Source organism: Pteropus alecto, unplaced genomic scaffold, assembly GCF_000325575.1.
Source record: "Pteropus alecto unplaced genomic scaffold, ASM32557v1 scaffold79, whole genome shotgun sequence".
NCBI lineage: Eukaryota > Metazoa > Chordata > Mammalia > Chiroptera > Pteropodidae > Pteropus > Pteropus alecto.
In genome coordinates, this window is record NW_006494612.1 from 18,046,441 (window position 1) to 18,066,956 (window position 20,516).

General features: G+C 34.6%; 1 protein-coding gene across 1 annotated transcript in view; it reads right to left on the reverse strand.

Moving 5' to 3' along the window:
- Positions 1 to 965: 965 nt before the first annotated feature.
- Positions 966 to 20,516, reverse strand: part of THEMIS (thymocyte selection associated) — a 164,215-nt gene continuing 144,664 nt past the window's right edge. The window contains exons 5-6 of the mRNA XM_006926155.1: positions 13,634 to 13,787; positions 966 to 2,418 (exon numbers count right to left, since the gene is read on the reverse strand). Of these exons, the coding sequence (XP_006926217.1) occupies positions 2,387 to 2,418; positions 13,634 to 13,787 (186 nt within the window). The 3' untranslated portion in view covers positions 966 to 2,386. The remainder of the gene's footprint in view (positions 2,419 to 13,633; positions 13,788 to 20,516) is intronic.

The window sequence follows — 20,516 nt, forward strand, 5'->3', positions numbered from 1 at the left end:
TTAACAATGAGGATATATTCTGAGAAATGCATCGTTAGGAAATTTTATCACTATGTGAACATCATAGAGTATACTTACACCAACCTAGATGGTATAGCCTACTATACACCTAGGCTCTCTGATATAGCATATTGCTCCTAGGCTACAAACCTGTATAGCATGTTAAAGTACTGAATATTATAGGCAATTGTAATACAATGGTAACTATTATGGTAACTATTTGTGTATTTAAACATCCTAAACATGGAAAAAGTACAGTAAAAAAAATGGTAGAAAAAGATGAAAAATGGCACACCTGTATCTTATCATGAATAGAGTTTATAGGACTAAAAGTTACTCTGGGTGAGTTAGTGAGTAGGGAGTGAACGTAGAAGCCTAAGACATTACTGTACACTACTGTAAACTTCATAAATACTGTATGCTTAGGCTACACTGAATTTATTAAAAATATTTTTCTTTCTTCAATAATGACTTAACTAGCTTACTGTAACATTTTTATTTTACAAACTTTTAAATTTTTTAAAGTATTTGACTCTTGTAATAACAGCTTAAAACACAAACACATATAGCTCTACAAAAATGTTTTTCTTTATATGCTTAGTCTATAAGTATTTTTATTAATTTTTTGCTTTTTAAATTTTTTTATTAAAAACTAAGGCACAAACACACACATAAACCTAGGCCCACGCAAGGTTATAATCATCAATATCACTGTCTTCCACCTCCACATCCTGTCCCACTGTAAGTTCTTCAGGGGCAGTAACAGGCATAGAGCTGTCATTTATAATAGCAATGTCTTCTTCTGGAATATCTCCTGAAGGACCTGCCCAAGGCTCTTCTTGAGCAGGTGTCACTCTTTTCAGAAATATGTCCATAATGATTTGCTTGGTTTGTTTCTTTTTTTCATCATAAATTTGCTTGTAAATAGATAATGCACCATGACCATTCCTCTCTATTAATGAATATCTTTTGGTGTTTGGGTCCAGGAAATTAGTTAGGGTTCTTGTTCTTTTCCTGTATTTTCCCTTCTTTTGCCTCTTCTTCAGCTATGTGTTTCTATTCTAGGTCTGATATCTCATTAGTCAATTGCTAAGAAACCACCTCTAGGAGCTCTTCGATGTCACCCTCATTCACACTCAGGTTAAAGTTGTTTGTCATCCTAACCACAGCCTTGTTGATTTTTGCAACATTTGTGCTAAGATGTTATGATGGCTACAGTATCACTAGGTAATAGGAATTTTTGGCTCCATTATAATCTTAAGGACCACCATTATACATGAGGTCCATCTTTGTCTGAAACATTGTTAAGTAGAGCACAAGTATATATAAAAATTGTGTAAAAAATTTTTAACTGTAATATTTTTCTGTTGAAAAGTTGTCTTATAATTTGTTATTAGAAACTCTTTGATATTAAACCAATGAATAATTCCTATATATAAAGTAAAATAATTATGAGATAGGAGATTAGTTAACAGTGTTTGTAGAGTATGACCCATGAACAAAACCAAAGCTTTCCATTAAATTCCTGTATAACTTTAATGAGAAAACTCTCTATCTTCATTTTGTTAGAGGCAAAAGAATATCATCTTCATATACTTAATACATAATGACACATAAAGAAAATGATTTTCCTACAATCCTAATAAACATTCATCTAAAAGGTTATCTGGTATACAGTACATAAAATAATAAGGCATATTATAAGATCTCTGATGATATTGTAGTCATGAACTCTGCTTGTTAGGGATGAGAGGAGTAAGTTACAGTAAAATTCCCATGACTCACCATGGTTTTGGCTGTTAAGCCTCAAACACACTTATTTATAGTGTATTTCTAAAATAAACTGAAAACATGAAGTAAAATTTATTTCTACAGCTCCGAGGGAATCAGATAAGAAACCTGGTTGTTTTAAATCACTCTCTGATATAATTTTTTAAAAGTTATTTTTAACGGGAATGATGATAACACCAGAAAAATGGCAAAACAAATTCTGAAAAAATAAGATAATATTTGGTGAGCTGTCTTCCTATTTTGTACTGGCTTTGTTCAAAAACCAAAATATAAAGTTATTCTTCAATTGCTTAACTGTTGGTTGTGGAAATAAGAACCATGAACATGTGAATATTAAATATCTATGTCCTAAGTAACAATGAAACAATACATGAAGATTTTGGCACAACAGAATAGACTATGTAAATTCTGTATCATAAGTTTCTCTTTAAATTTTATCTGTTAAAATTCATAAGGTTGTTTTCTCTATTGCAGGTGCCAGTAGTTTTCTTCTGGAGGTTGCTGGGAAAATAGTTGTTTTTCAGTTAGAAAGTTAGGCTTACTTTTCCATTGCAACATTTATCTTCACTACCCACGTGGATTTATTCACATCTCATTATTTTTGATGTTTTTCATTTTTGAAAATTTCTATAAGTAAAGAAAAAATAAGAAGGGTCCATCAGAAATATGCATTGGGAACAGCCAGGAAGAAAACAATTTACTTTCAAGTATCGTTTATAGGACACTCACATGTATATATGCTTTTGGAGAAACAATTAAGGTCAAAATAAGAAGAGTCAAAACAAAAAAGCATAAAATATAAACTCTTTAGAAACAAGGTAAATATTTCAATGAGGTAGGAAATAATACCTTAAATTTGTAAAGTGTTTTTTTAGTTTACAAAGTGCTTCTCTTTGCATTTTTAGTTTATCCTCATCAAAACTCTATTATATAGGTAATATAAGGTAAAAGAAAACTAAATTCACAGTGGAGTTAAGAGACTTGTCCAGCAATCACATAGCTGGTAAGAGATTGAAGCTGATTGCACTCTAAGAAAAATGTCTGATCGCAGACCTCACACTTTGGCTATGGCACAATGCCTACAGAATAGAGTCCAACCCTAGCAGAGTTCTGAAGACTGCAGAAGAGAAAAAGGTTACCTTATAATTGTTAAACTGAAGAAAAGGCAACAGGTTTCAAGCATAAACTGTATAATCTAAAGCTTCTGATTAACATGGGCATGGACTTGACTTTAACACAATAACATATCAAAATTCAAGTAAAGAAAACTACATTACAAATAGAAATTCTATCTGTGTTCAGGTAAGACACTGCATTCCTTTTCAGTATGGCTTTGTGGAGTAAGGGGAAACAAGTGGTTAAAAAAAAACAAAACAAAAAAACCTAATAACATGTACTTCCACTATAATAGTCAAGAAGTATAGAAAACTGGTCATCTCTTTAGTTTTTCCATGCCTCTATTGTACTAGTGATCTGTTAAGTGCTAGCCACATGGATATTCAGACAAATCCTCTTAGGCTCTTGCCTGAGTACTCAATAACTTATGGCTTACTCCTTCTCCTCTTCCTCTCTTCTTCCCTCTCTCCTTTCCTTCCTCCTCCCTTTGTCCTCCATATCTTCTTTCCCTTTTTTCTTCCTTCCTCTCTCCTTCCTTCCCTCGCTCTTCTTTCCTTTGTTTCTTTCTTCTTTCTCTTCTTCCCTCTCTTTCTCTCTCCCTCCTTTTCTTTCCTTCCTTTCCTCCTGTCTCATCTACTTCCCTCTTTCCTATGTCCCTCCCTCCCTCCAAGGGTTAAAAAAAAGAACAAACAATTGTTGTCTTCAGTTTAATAACATCTCACCCTAAGCTGGAGCAATTCCTTCCTTCCTTCTTTTTCTGCTAAATACTAAATACTATTACTTTAAGGAAGTTATCTAAACTTTACGTGCCTCATTTCTTTATCTTTAAAAAAAAGAGGGGTTTAATAGTGCCTATTTTATATGATGCCTATGTGCCTATTATGACAAAGATTAAATGTGTTAATAAATGCAGAGTTTTATATTTTAAAGTGAGGAGTTTTACTCTCTCACCAACCGTTAGCTATTTTTATTATATGTGTGAAATAGAAAGACAAAATATACAGTTTTGTGACCTCTGAGGAGCTCACAGACTAATCAGGAAAGTTTCAAGAAATGGCATGTCAAAGCAGACAGAAGTGGAAATTCTCCACACATCATGTTAATTCCCTTAACAACCCGAATTTATTTTCTCCTGTTGACATCTCTCCTCAGTGCTAACTTGGGCTAGAGGCTGGGGGCTGGGGGCAAGGTGCGGGTAGACAGTGGCCTGATGAGAGAAATAGCCTTGATGCCATGCTTTCTCTGATTTTATTCTCTCTCCTTATCATCTATTATCCACAACTGATGCTATTAGATTTTTTGGTCTTCCTCACATCACAAACAGCAATAAAACTATACACTATAATATATACATTATAGATGAAAGAACATGGGACTTTTAGGCAGTATGCCTAGATTTAATTTCCACTTCTATCACCTACTATCTTTGTGAATTTATCTGTAAAAGGGACAACAACAGTGTTTCTCACAGTGTTGCTTTTCTTGGGGGAAAACAGGGGACGAGGCAAGTGAAATAGATATACTGTAGTATAGAGAAACACAATCTGAAGCCCTAGATCTGATTCCTCATTCTATGACTTATTGTAAAAGGGACAACAACAGTGTTTCTCTCTCACAGTGTTGCTTTTCTTGGGGGAAAACAGGGGATGAGGCAAGTGAAATAGATATACTGTAGTATAGAGAAACACAATCTGAAGCCCTAGATCTGATTCCTCATTCTATGACTTACTGGCTGTGTGTCTTGAGGAATCTCTGAATTCCATTTGCTTATCAATGAATGAGTTTTGTTAGTAATAACTGAATCATAGAGTTGAGGAAATATCAAATGAAATAATGGAACTGCAAGTGCTTTGTAAAATGTAAAGTGCTACAGAAATATTACTTGCTATTACCATCTCATAGTCACATAAAACTATTATAAGCTCATAGTTTGAAAGTTCAATCTGTCATCTTGACAGTTATTAGTCTCACTCTCCCTTGTCAATAAACTGATTTAAGATAGTACATAGTTAAGCAGAAAAAAATGGGAGGTGAGGGAATTAGAATAATTAGATATCTCAATATAAAATAATAGGATTTAAACAATCTTTGTTTTGGAGGGGACCTTATAAGTTGCCTCTCTCTGTCTGATCTAGCCCAATCTTCCACCCAGTGTTAGAATGCTCTAAATAGAACACCTGTGCTCTAGTGGCCAGCTCAAGTTGACAGAGCAAACTCTATATCGAATAGAAACTGTGTTCTTTATTGCATTAATTTTCAGGAAATTTCAACATGTGCAGGAATTAAGTTTTCTAACAATTATTTAGTTTTAAAATTCAAATTGATTTAAAACCCTCAGCCCTTTTGGCATTCATCAACAATTCATTTTGAAAATGTCACAAACTTAATATAGAGGTGGCATTTTTAATAGTGGATTGAATATTCACTGATTACCTTTGAATATTCACAATTACTTAAATGATCGAATTAACTGAGGGGTGTGAATTCATGTACAGTCAGTTCCTTGGAGATAAGCCAAATAATTCATCCATGGAGGATTAGATATAGAATGTAGTTTTGTTTTTCTCTCTAAAAAGTATCCTTTAGTAGTCAATGCAATAGTCAAAATCTGTGTCTATGTGAGAATAACCTACTGTTTAATCCACAAAATGAAGTTTTATATATGTAAAATTAGATGACTAATTTTTTTAAAGGAGAGGATTAAAATAAAAGAAAATTTCCATTCCAATTTTTATTTCAGAGGAATCAAGTTCAAATATATCTAAAATTGCTTCATATTTTCTTATAAAGCTGATGTTTCCTAAAGAGTTCATTTGAACCAAAGTGAGTCACATCCTACTTGCTTCCCCTTTGGGAATGGGTGTCAGTCTCCTCAAATTGCACAACTTGATGGTGAACCATAAAACCTGCAGTAGGCACACTGACCTTTAGGAGGCAGCTTGATTATGAAATGTGGTTTCCTGGAATCTCTTATGAACATTTTCAACTTTATTTTCATCCAGTTACCATTTTCATATCTGTACCCATCCTCTCCTTTCCTTAGCACATTTTGTAATGAAGTTATTGTTTGAGATTGAACTAGCTGCTTTATTTTTCCTCCTATCTACAGTGGTTATGTGGATATTGCACCATTTTTCAGAAATGAGTCTTATATTTATACTCCTGGCAACTGTTTCTGCATACAAAAAATATTTGATGGATGTCCTGTATTATCTGTCAAGCACAGAATGGGAATCTAGGGTTCATTTCTTTACTCAAATATTTATCGAGAACCTACACTGAGTCATGAACTTTTTTAGAATCTAAGGATAGAGCAGACTAATAAAAATCCTGACCCTCATGGTTCCCTCATGTAGGAAAGGTGACCCATAATCAAAATAAAGAAGCAAAGTGTATTATAGCATGATAGATAGCATAAGGGAGGTAGGCAGTCCGGTTAAGATTATAAATTCAGATAAGGTGGTTACAGAAGGGATCTAAAAAGGCAATGGCTAATGAAAGACCTAAAGGAGACAAAACTGAAAGTCATGTAGATTTTTGGAGGAAAGATTATCACACTTAGAGAAAACGACCTGTGTTAGCATTAAGGATGGAGCACCCCTAGAGTTTCTGAGGAACAATTAGGAGGCCAATGTAGCTAGACTTGTGAGAAAGGGGGAGAAGTAGAAAGAAAACTGGAGGATTTTGAGGAAAGAAGTTGCATAATCTGACTAAGCTTTTAACACATGCACTCTGGCTGTTGTATTGAGAATGGGCAGTAGGAGATAAGGGCAGAAGCAAATAGACTAATTAGGAAGCCGATACAAGAATCCAGATGAGAAATAATGGCTTGGAATAGCTTGATAGCAGTGACATCGTAAAAAACGGTCATATTCTAGATGATGTTGGAAGATAAAGTTGATAGGACTTGTTGATGTAGTAGGTGTGATAAGTGAGAAGAAGGGAAGGTTGCTCACAAGTCTTATACTGCATTATTTTTTTAAATGTGATCTGGAGACCCCCTGCATCATAATCACCCAGGAAACAAGTTGAAATAGTTTCCTAGTTCCTACCTGACAGTTTCTGAATCAGAGTCTTAGAGCAGAGGTTAGCAAACTTTTACTCTAAAGGGACAGGGAGTAAATATTTTAGGTATTACATATGGTCTCTGTCAAAACTACTCAACTCTGTTGATACAGCATGAAAGCAGCCATAGACAATATGTGAATGAATGAGTGTGGCTGTGTTCCAATAAAACTTTATATAAACATTGACATTTTAATTACATATAATTTTCATGCATCAAAAATATTTCTCTTCTAACTTTCCAACCATTGAAAATTCTTATCTGTGTGCTATACAAAAGCAGGCAATGAAACAAATTTGAACAATGGCCAGAGTTTGCCAGCCCTGCTTTAGAGAGCAAATCCCAAGAATGTGTATTTTTAACATGCTCGTTAAGTGACTTTTTATGCACAAGAACATAAAGAAACATTGAGATAAATTTTAAAAGTTATTGTCATTTGTTCCTTCTTGCTTTGCTTAGTTCATGGGTCAGAATAAAGACACATTTCTTGAAAGAAGTAAGAACCAGAATTGGTTAGAAAAATGAATAAAAGAAAGATTTCCACAGTCAAGAAAAAAGTTTGGAAGAAAGGAGAAAGAAAATTTTAAATGATAAGATTAAAAGTTATTCATGAGAAAAATTAAAGAATCAGGGAGAGGTTCAAAAGCTTATTATCTAGGCATAAATAATATTTTGTCATTTCATACTTTAAAAATGCATTTACCATGAAAAAGGATCAATAAATGATTTATATATGACTCTACGGAGGTCAAAGACAGAGGTCATCATATAAATTCAGTCCCTTGTTCTACCTAGAGTGAAGATACTAATAATTATCTTAAGAAAAATATATCTTGCCATATGAAAAAATACGACCTATCATAAGTCGCACATTTTGCACTCAGCTAATCTAATCTCTGCTTATAGCAGCCCTGGGTCCAGTCTCAGTTGTTATGGGTTTGAACTATGACATCTCTTCTTTTTTTAAATTTGTTATCTAATGCTTCAATTACTTTTTTTTTTTTAGTCTTACACTCAAATAAAATAATGTGGGGGAAATAAGAAAAAAGCTAATAATCATGCTAGTATTAAATCCTTAAGTGGACTTATTAATCACAATCATGTTACTGAAATAGTAGTCATTCTGGATGTAAAATAACTGATTTTGTTTCTTCATCTAGTAAGTATTTCTCAACCTTATCTCTGTTTTCACATGATTGCCTTCTTTGCCTCAAGATTTCATTCATCAAAGTTTTTTTTGAGACTGAATCAATTAGAAATTGATAATTTTTATTTCAGAGAAAATAATTTAAAAAAAAAAAAACCTCACATGCAGTTTTAAGTCCTGATAGACCTAAAAATATTTAGCAAAGAGATTTGGGATTTCTGAAAAAAACTTACTGGTGAAAAAATAGTAAGTTCATAAGTCCTTAGCAAGCATTATGAAAATATGAAAGTGATGAAGAGAAGAGAAAGGGAAGAGTAAGGCTTAAAACAAGCTATCTCAATAAACCGTCTTAGTCTAATCCTCCTAAATCCTAAGAGCTGAAGGATATATTTCTTCGATCTAGTAGATTCCTTTGTAAACCAGCATGTGACATGGTTAATATTATGCCACAGCAATTAATATGCAGTAAGTGCTAAATAAAGGCTATCGATTTAGTTCTATAGTAATGATAAGTTTTTTACTCTGTACCAGTCTCATTGCACAATTTCATGTGAGGCAGATATTTCTGGTTGCAGAGCCTGCACATTTTCCTCTATACCCCACCATCTCACAGACTGATTCCCCAGTGGTTAATGTTCCTGTCCAGCCACAGGTGAGGAGAGAATGAAGTGAAAAGAGAATAATGTGAGAAAAAAGAAAAGAAGAAAAGAAGAGAAGAGAAGGGAAAAGAAGAGAAAGAAAGGAAAGAAGAAAAGAAAAAAAATGAAAAGAAAAATATTGCTTTGTCTAGAGAACTGTCTTTCCTTTTCAATGGTACATGATTTTGCTTTTATAATTAACATTTTTCTGATGAGAACTCCCATGAGTGAAGGCTGAGGAGTCGGATTTTCCGTGAAGATCAAGCACTGCAGGAAATAAATTAATCTCTAGAGAAGAAGAGGGGCAAAAGAGTCAGTACTCACACAGCTGCTGAACAGGAATCGATATTTCAGAATTGTTGAAAGAATGAAATGACTGCGGGTTCTACGTTCAGCATATTCTTAAACATTTAAACATTCTGAGAAGAGGGATATAGGTTGCTATAAAATGAAGAGCAATCTTATGACATTTTACGTCAGGCTGTCAGCAGTTCCAAATGGAGATAGTATTCCCTGGAAATGAAAGGGAAATTCTACTAGTGTGATTATTTTGTTTATATTATGAAAAATCTGAACTGACGTTAATTAGAAGGATAAAAGATATACCAGAGTTTTGGATTATCAATTTGAAATTATCCAATATTTTAAATAACAGGTTTTCTGGTCGTCGGAGTAAAAGTAATTATTGTGCTTAGAATTACACACTGCTTAGAATAAGACTGAATTGCTGAAGTGTTCCTTTATTAAAATTGAGAGACAAGAATATATTTTACAATATCTAAAGTACCTACCTCTTGATAGCATATATTCAGTCATTCAGTCAAGATCTTTAATAATAGAACCCCTGCTTTGTCTAATTCACAAAATAGTCCTGATAAGGAACTGCTTTATGTCTTATTCCCTATCATACAAGTAAAATCTGAAGTTTAACACTGAGATTAATTTAAAGCTCAATGTAAAGACTTCTTTATTTTCCAACTGATCCATTCTTTATTTCTAGCTTTTACCTTCACTTCAGTGAAAAGATTTTCCGTGGAGTTTGTTTCCTCTAATCTGTTTAACTTACCACAAAAACTAGGTTCCTAGGTTTGGGAAATCATTTCTATGTGAGTCTTACTTAGAGATGAGCCACAGTTACATCACTCTATGATATCAGAATAGGTCAGAGAATCACATACTTTCAGAATTGACAAGACATAAAGATTAACTGATACACTTCTTATTTTGGTGAGGAAAGTATAAAAATGAAATAACTTGTGAAAGTCTGCACATCTAGATTGTGAAGAGCTGGGACTAGACCTTAGGGGATCTGAATTTTATTTTCTTGCTTAAGGTTCTTCTCATTATTTGACAAGCCTAATTTATAGAGGATGAGTCACAGCGTGGGTTTAGTCTAAAGATGTAGGAATAATTAGAAGAACATAGTCAAAGCTTCCAAAGAAAGGAAATTCCATTAGAGACTGTTGATTAGGAGAGTATAAAATTTGTTCAGTAGCGAACATTTATGTAGGGCAAAACCAAACAGGCATATTTTAAAAGATTATCCTTCCAGCAATGATTACAGTTTCTAGAGAAACACGTAAGGAAAAAAAAAAAAACAACAACAAAGGAAAAGGAAATAGCCTCCTGTTTACCCAGTCAGATCACCAGAAGCAATGGTTCTGGATTGCATCTGGGTTCTGCAATTAATGAGTGACCTACATAATAATTCCATACTCCTCACAACTAAATGATAATTCTCTGATAAATGACTTTGCTCTTGGCTGAAAGAAGCCACCTTGCCCACAACCATGCCCCTTTCTCAGGGGCATCTGTATCCAATGAATAACTGATGTAGAGGCTATAAAGGCCTGGCCTCCCCACTGCAATATAGGACAACTCCGAAGAGCCAGGCCAGCTCCAGACTGCCCTGTAGGATCAGCTGAGGTCTTTATTATGACTTCACTATCATTTAACTTTTCCCTCTGCCCAGACCTGCTTTTGTTCTTCTGCTTTATGTGCTGTTCCTGAGAGGGCTTCTTAGTGTACTTTCCACACGCAAATTTACCCTGATTAAACAATGAAGCTCTGTGCTCTTCCTGAGCTTCTGCTGCTGAGGCAAGTTGGGGAAGGGGTTCGTTAAAGAGGCTCAGGGCTTTCTTGTCTCTGCACAATTACACTATTTCTGAGACTCAGAGGAGTCAGTGACTCAACTCCATAAGATTTCTAATTATCTCCCATGTCCATAGAATTCATAGAGGCCATGAAATTCACAAGAGGATACAGTTCTCAAAAGAAAAAAAGGACAAGCAGAAACTCAGAGACTGTGAGAGCTACGTCAGGTGGTCACAGCCGGCACTGCAGAACATCCTCTTAGGAAGCAAATTTTTCCTTAGCAATCAACTCATAAAGATGCTGAAGTTAATTAGAATAGCTATGATTCAATTGGAGTTTATTATGTATTATGCTAACTTTAACCTATTTTATCTAATGTAGTCTTCAAAAGACCCCATGGTGTAGCTCTCTTATTAACCCAATTTTACAAATAAAGACATAGAGACGTTAACAAATTGCTCATGGTACACAGCTAGAGAGTGGGAGAGACAAGATTTAAACCCAGCAGTTGGAGTTCAGACTCCAAAGGTTAACCATTTAATCATCTTACTTTCAGAGAAATGTTCTTTTAGTAATATTTGAACAAAACAACCTGCGGACTTAATAACGATGTTTCTAAAATAAAACATGGGCATTGCCAAGCAACCTTAGTGAATCAAGGACCCACGGAAGATGGTAATCCATGAAATTCGGTGAAGCATTTTCATCAGTGCTTTAGTGAAGAGGAGCTGGGGCTGACGGCACTGATCCTGAGGTATAGTTTACTATACTCCTGGCTGCAATAGAGTAAACTCTCATCACACGATGTGCGTTAAGTGATCCCAGCTAAACTTCTGGTTGTTTACATTTAATTCCAAAATAAATAATTCTCTTTAGTGTAATTCCACTTTATCTAACTGAAAGAATAACATCTGGGTGTCCAGAACCAGCAAAACTAGAGAAGCAGTACCCCTGTCTTTTTGTTTGTAATATGCCACAAAGACTCTAAAACTGCCACTCTCACCCAAAGATAATTTAGTAAATGACTGACTTATGTCTAATTATTAAAAAGACGGGAAAGCTCAAAAAAGGTTATATTTCCCCATCCTGAACTCCAAGGTGGTGACTGAACATTCAGAGATGACCAGTTCATTCCAAGTCTGGCAAATGTTCAGTAAAGATCCAATGAGTCTTTTTTTTTTTTTTTTTTTCAAAATAAGGAAACATATACTACATTAAATGAGGTAAAGGAAGTTTGAAACTATATTTCTGCTTTACTTAACTTTTGTGTTTCTACATGTGTAACTGCCATATAACTCTAATTCATAATGAAGACAGATTCTGTAATTTGTAGTAATTACAAAAGGGAAAACAAATGAAAATATTGCTCAGATGAGCATATACATAATTTCTAAATAAATGCATGCTGAAATTACCTTAACCTAAGTAAGATTTCATTTTACTCTCTTGAATAAAGTTAAAAAATCTTGATCAGCCTGGAACCTCTACTTTAATTCCAGGACCTCCTTTTCCTCAAACCATCACTGACAGGCAGTATGTTCAAAGCAGGTGCTGGCCTGGGCTATAACATGCTCTGCACTATTCAAAGGATACAAAGGTGGGACTGCCATGTGCTAGGGCCGATAACAAGTTTTCCTGTGATTGAAACAAAAACTTCGATCTCAGGAATTGTGTTACCTGGTACTTTTTAGGATCCATAATCTTAAGGAAAAAATAGTTTCTAATAAATTACTAATGGCCTGAGATTTAACACGCTGCAGCAATTTTTACTGCAGTAGTTGTTTCTTTTATAGTCAAACTTGGTTAGTATTTGAAATTTGGAGGAATTGCAATATGCATGGTTTTCAAAGCCCTTTACAGAATTTCATTTTTATCACTCAGAGAGAGTGAGTGAAAAGGTAATAGGAAAAGCTCTATAGGATATTTTTATAGGAGTGTCAGAAGCCAGTAGGCTAACTACATGAAAGAACACAGATTGTACAGAGTTTCAGCAGAAACACTTCAGAGACTTTATATCTAGTATTTTGACTTTTACATGCCCTTGGAAGAAAAGAATGTAGCTATAAAACCAGATAAGGAGGCGAAAGAAACAAACCATATGCTTAAGAATAATTACAGTTTCAAGTTTCGTACAAACTGAAATGTAAAGTTTCAAAGATAAAGTGTACTAGAAATTGAGCTGCTTTGGTGTGTCTAAAATATTGCCAAGAAAGAAAATTCTCATTTCCCTTGCTAACTCATCCCAGATTTCCACAATATGAAAGTTAGTCTTAGTAGCTTAATCAAATGCTATCAACTTCTCCACAAGTCCATTTGCTTCTGTTTCGCTTTCAGTAGAGATGAAAAATATCAGCTCACCCTCTCTATAAATTAAGCTATCATAATTTAAGTCTGCATTAGATTACTTATCTGACCCTTCTTTAAATTGAAACATCTCAATTATGTTAACCATTTCTCAAGCCATTAATCCTTCTTGTTAATTCTGGCAAAAAATATTAAAATGTCATTGTCATGATAATACAAGCAATCTTAAAATAAAATACTGCCTCAGCCATGAAAACCATAAATGAGAAAAATCTAATAATGAAAACAATGAACAGACCTATCATTGTGAGTGTTTAATATATTGCTACACTTAAAACTATATTCCAGTGAGATTTGCAAGTCAGGCAGTCACTTTGACTGAGTTATATAGTCCAAACAAAATAGGAGTAAGAATCTTTATATTGTGCATTTATCACATAGGCAGTTAAAACCAGTATCAATGGTGGCTTAACCAACCTGTGGTTCCATCGGTACCTGATACCGCAGTCGCCCCACTCGTACTTCTCTCTTTCTCCAGATCAGCCAAATCATTTTGACAATCAGCTGGTGCTTTTGACTCCGGGTCGGCTTGAGTTGAGTGAAGTTTCTTGGATATGTCTACATGGAGGCTCTGAAATGGCATAGGCCAGAGTGATTGATTTCACAAGTAAATTATCAGTCCAAAATAAATGCTTCCAAGAGATATTACAAAGATAAACATTTATCACATGGCATGGCAAGTTATTCCTTATATCTGAAACGAAACATTCTATATGTTAAAGTGAGTTACAATTTATATTTTCATCAATAATATTTTGATAATCTAGGTGTGAAATTTTCAAGGCAATCTAAGTGACTAGAATAAGAAGTCATCTCAGGCAGAGAAAATTATGTTCATAGGCCATTATTGTATATTACTTTCTCCTTGTGAAGCTTATAAAATATTTTTCATTTAGAACATTTTCACTCAGTTTTATTCTCATAGTTAAATAATTCAGCATTTCATTATACAGTATGTAATTACATATTGTATAATAAACAACAGATTTCATTTCTGCATTATTTGCATTCTTTATATAAAACAAATTATAACATCTGCCTAAAAAATAACCCACATTTTTTATCAGGATTATGCAAATTTGACAAAGCTCCACTAGTCAATTTAAGAATAATAATTCATCCTAACAATGAATTATTAAGACATAACATCAGAGGACCCTAAAACTCATCTCACATATAAAATATCATAGTGTTTGATGTTGTACTGGTATTTTGTATGCTTCAAGAGAATCATCACATAGAAGCGAAAACTAAAGACCTCAGTAGGAAATTGAACTTTCAGATTATGCTTTATACTTAAATTCAGACTAGAAATTTTTCAGTTTGAATGCAATGATAAAATATTCAAAGACTTATAGAGTTTTGGCTATCCACATAGCTATTTTGACTCACCAAAGGATAGGGTAATAAACGACTTTTCTTATGTGCCTCCTATCGATTGTGTATAGTATTAAATTCATTAATAGCCATGATTAAAAGCTTGAATTAAAGGTTTTAAAGCTTGGAAAATAGCGATGAGGGTAAATTAGGGTCCAGCATAATTAAATGATCCATCCAAATTAACAAAATAAAGGGTGTGAGCCTTGGGGATATGTCTCCTGACTCTTAGTCCAGTGCTCTTTATATCAGTCTCTGATCCATTGGTTCATGTATTCATTCAATGTGGTGGACTGGTTGCCCTGATGCCCCTAATTCTTTATTCCTTTCTATATCTATTTCTTTTTCATGTAATTTGACAATGCCCTCTTACTCTGACTTTTGACTTCTATGTGGCTTCTTCTGGACCAACAGGAGGATATTGGCATGCGCAACACAGAGACTTGAAAGATGCTTGCATAATGGTTTTTGCTCATTCTTGTCTTTCCACTATGCCATGAGCACATGCCTAGACTGACCTGCTGCATGTTGAACAGGACAGAGAGCAGATTCATGTTACCCAGTCATCTGAGCTGAGACAACCAACAGCTAGAATAGCCTCAGACATTTGGGCAAACTCAGCCTACATCGGCTTAAACTACCTCAGGTCAACTGAAGCCCACAGCCTTATGAACTAAATAAATGTGTTTTCGGATTTATGCCATTAAACTTTTCTGGTGAATATGTAGCACTGAGTGGCAATAGACAATGGGTACACTCAACAACCATTTATCTTTATTATCTCAGATACTGGTTATAGTGTGAGAATACAAATATAAATATGATATAGTTTCAGACTCCAAATTGTTTAAACACAATTTTTAAAATTATTTAAGCAGAGAATTAAAACAGGATGTGGAACATCATCCTAATGACAAAGAATGGGATTCTGGTGACACCTCCAGGGACAACTCAGATCAGAGTTTGAATATTGGTATTAACGAGGAACAAACCACTACACATATTTACACTTGACTCATCCACAATCCACAAACAGATTCAACCAGTATCTAAGTAATTTTATATTTTGAATATATTTGGAAAATATATTATTATTTCAAGTTATTAGATGAATATTAAATTATAGTTTCTCAGCACTGAGCAATAATCTAGATTAAAGAAAGAATACAGCTTCTTACTTTTCCATACTGAATTCAATTGATAATATTAAGACATTAGGAGAAAATTAAGAACTTTGTGTATATTATATGTTATTTATAACATCCTAGACTTCAAAGGAAAAATGCTGAATTTAAATAAAACTTTTATATCTGAAATTTTCAATATGAAAGACTAAGGAGAGAAAATGACCGCTTGAACAGAATGAGTCAAGCATTACAAAGGCCCGGTGTTTCTTGGTACAAATCTCTGGTAGATTGTACATTTTATAATCATATTAGCATAGATTGTACATTTTATAATCATATTAGCATTTCAATAATTAAGAAACCCACTTTACTGGAGACTGTTCCCACACTGGATTCTCCTCTAGTCAAGCCCTGTCAGATTTTCCAATCTCTTCTTTACTTTATTACATATAGGCTCCTATTTCCTGATTTTAATATAAAGAGAGGGAGATGTGTCTTAAGCTACTGAAACTGCCACAATCTTTTGACTTTGTTTATTTAGTCAGCCTTCCCTCCAGTTCCCTGAGTCTCCAAACCATGGCCAGGTACTGATTATCTGCTACAATAAAATTCTCACATGCTCTGTTCTTCACTGCCCAATTGCAATTGCACTCCTTTAAGCTACACTTCTCCCTACTCTCTCTCTCTTTCTCTCTCTCTCTCTCTCTCTCTCTCTCTCTCTTTCTCCCCTTAACCCTCTCTCTTCTTTCCTATCTCCCAAATTCTTCCACTGTGCCTTCAGAACTTTGCTCCATGGTTTACAAATTGCACTGTATACTCAACTTCCTTTCAGAACACTGTCTCTGACTTCTTACCTTGACCAAACCTTCATTCTCTACTGAGGAGAGCATCTCTGCAAATGAGGATAGCTGCTATTCCTCCTCAATCTAGATACCCTTTGATTAATGATACATTTTCCCATAGTGCTATTGCATTGATACCTCCTTGCAAAAAATCCCTGCTCTGACATTCTTGTCAACTAGCTATGCACAATCGCCCTTCTTGTTGATATCATCTATCGATCCATCCTGCATAAAAAGACTGGATTATTGTTTTCCCTTCTTGCCCCATGATCCTGGATGATGTTCACATCTACATAAACAGCCCACTTAATATCTTGACTGGACGGATCTCCCTATTACAAAAGAACTTTTTATTTCTCCACCTTAGCCTTTCACTCCCAGAGTCACACCTGAAACCTGTCATAACCAGAATCTTTTCCACTCCTAAAGTTACTAAGTGTCTTTCCCTCTCATCTGATATTTTGTTCTCAAGTTATTGTCTTCATCCTAGGCAACACTTTTATCTTCAAGACTGTTCCCCCCTTCCCCGCCCGCCGCCGCCCCCTTCTATTGGGACTACTCTTAGATCTCACTGGGACCTGAGATCCACTGATCTCTCAACTTTCTCTACATTCACCAGCCCCCTAGGCTCTTTTCCCTTTCTAATTTACATAGCGTCCATCCTAATTCTAAAACTTCAATTTGGCTAGTAATCTGTCAGACTCTACCTTGTTTATCCCCTCAGCAGCATTTGACAGGTCTAGTCACTTTCTTTTCTGACTTCTAGCATTTTTCCTCCCACTCGGTCCACTCATTCTTAGTCTCCTTTGCTGTTGGTTTAAACTTCTCTACCTAAATATTGATTGTTAAGAGTTTCTCCAGGTTTTGTTATTGATCCAGTTTTATTTTTACCATCCCTAGATAATTCCAAAAATTACATGACTTACTTTACCATCTATATGTTTATGACACAGAGGTGGGGCCAGATTTATAAAATTAGATGAGGCAGAAGCTTGTTTGCCATGATAAGTACTCTGAACTCCAACTGTAATGTCCTTTAATTCTACAGTCCCACTGTCCTTCCTTCATGTCTTAACGCTTAGCTATTCTATTAGCCTGGAATATTACCACAAACTCTTTTACCTTAATTTTACTAAATCTTGAGTCTCAAGAATTTTTCTCTCACCATATACTTTAGCTAGCACCTTTGTTTTCTAGTCTTTTAGCACCTTGTACTTTACTGCAAAGTAGTTTTCATGAATTACGTTAAATAATACCTGGTTTAGTGTTTAATGTTTATCTCTCTGGTTAAAATATAAACCTACCAAGAATAAGGACTATGTCTCTCCTATTCGCTGCTCTCAGTCATTATCTCAGTGTTTTAAATATAGTAGATATCAAATAACTACATATTAAATGAATGGATAAATGCATGAATAAAATATAGTCTTAATTTTTATGACTTTTTCTTTGGTTAGCTTATCAATGGCCACTACATAGTCACATGTTCTTATGTTCAGTGATATACAGTCACTCCTAACAGTAATCCTTATTGTATAGTTGAACAGCACACACATTTTTAACTTATTTCATCCATTTAAAACCACACACACAAGTTGCAAACTCTGTTTTTTAAAAAAACTTATTTAAATAAACATACAATTATTGAAAATACTATAATTATATAGTATTCTATACATTTCTTAAATTGGTTACTATATATGTGCATGATAAATCAAAGAAAAGTTATGCTGGGGAAAGTGAGATCCTGAGAACTGAGTGTGTATATACAGTGGCTCTCATATTCCTGAGGCACAGGATTGTGGCCTGATGGTCATGGAAGAAATAAAACTCTCTGTCAGGCACTGCTTACATGATGTCAAGTCTTCAACCTAAAGATCAGGTCCAGAGGAAAATGAGTAAAATAAAATGTGTGCAAAGAATAAAAAGGAACACAAATAAATTTGGACTGGCATGCAGTAGGCCTTTGTGACTACTCTATAGCTGTACTTCAAAAATAAATCCTGTTATTTTGTGTAATTTGCATTTAACTTGTCATTAGAAATGAGTCATTAGGATCCTGTCTACTAGTATAAAACAACTATTAAATTATTTCTCATGTTATTCTTGGCTTGTAGTTTGCATACTGGTTTCAGTGTCCCTGCTGGAAGCAGTGATTCAATTACAAGGTACTGAATATTTTTCTCATGAACAAAGAAAGGAACAAATAAACATTACCAAAAAAAGTTAACCAGATGTCCATAAAAAAAATTAAAAGATTTTTTTCAAATCCATCTTTCATCTCATACCTAAAGCCATGCTGTTTGGTAAACATCATTATTTTCCAAACAGTTCATTGAGATTCTCGGTTCATGATTATATTCACTTGTGTCCTTTTTCTCAAGGGACATATGGCTTGCTTTTCCTTAGAAAGCCACACAGGATTTGTCTTGGCCCAAGGACTAAATATTCACATTTAAAACAACATGAAGTATTCCAGATAATGTACTTTGCTTCATACTTTGTAAAAAATCACTCACTCTCCTAACAGACTAAAAAAAGCTACCTTCTTCTCTGCTTGCATAAACAACTCCTCCTGTCCACGGCCTGTACTTTTTCTCATCAGAAAAAAGTAATTTCAAGTGATACTTGGTAAGAAATTTTAAGTGAGGTTTGGGAAGAAATTTCTCAGTAACTAACTCCCTTCTTCAGAATTAAATTCTACTTAACAACAGAAACAATAACTATTCTTAAAAAATAAAGGTCAAAATTTAATCATAAGAAATATAGATAAATATTCAATAATACATCAAATTATTGTTCCAGAGGAACATGTAATCTCTCTTCTAATGTGTATGTCTATATGTGTATGTATGTGTGTGTTTCCTCTTTTGTTTGTTATATGGTTGAATCACTATCACTCATTTATAAGACTATTGAGTGGTTTAAAAAAGGTAATAATTTTCTCATTGTGCATTATATTCAATTAAATGGAGGCAGATGTTTACTTTTTTCTGAAGAAAATATTTAAGCAAGCAAGAATGTAAACTGAAAAATAATCTAAAGTTGGTAATTCATATAAATAGTCCCCTCTCTCAGTTATCTGATGTTTCATGCAATTACGCATTTATAATCATAAACTGTTTATTAAAAGAAAATGCTTTTGAGCTTGTTCCACACAATCCCAAAGACACGCTGTCATTGACACAACTCCTGACCCTTTCAGCCTTCGGTTGTTTGCAGACAGCTTGCCCAGGCTTGTGATTGGCAGGCCTTGTATCATCCGCCCATCAAAAGCCCATTCCAACCTCTTTCACTTTTCCTAGAACTTCAGGATGGGCCCCCCGCCCCCTCCAAGTGAGACTCCTTGCTGGCATTACACTCCTCAGCCAGTGCTCTTCTCTCCTCAATTATGCATACTTTCTTTTTCAATTAGGACCATGATAGCTGGGCTCTGAGCTAGCAGCTGATTGGTGGCCTCAGCAGCAGTCACAGGTACATGCATGTGGCTTGACACTTAGACACTATTGGGCCCAACTGTGGTTGACAGGACAATCTCTTTCTCTCCTGCTTGCTCTAAGTGTGACAAGAAGTTCAGATATTTAAAAGAATAGGAGTTTTCTATCTGTCTATTCAATTCCCTTGGGTTGGAGAAGAGGCAATTGGCCTATGGAAAAGAAAGATGCCTGTATTTGCTCCCTAAGTTGCCCTGGTAAGAGATGAGAGCCTCTCATCTCAACCGTTTAAAGACCTCTGACTGCTGGACTTGCTGGGACCAGACCCAAGAAAGCCGTCCCTGATGGAACTATGATTAGAGATCTTAACATGCATTATATCAAAGATCTCACCATGTTCTTTGGGAAAACATCCTTCATTTACTATTGAGCGGAATTTAAATTTATACTTTCAAAGGTATGTTTTAAGAACCTAGTATGTATTAAAGGAAGAGATGAACAGTATTCATATATTTTAGTT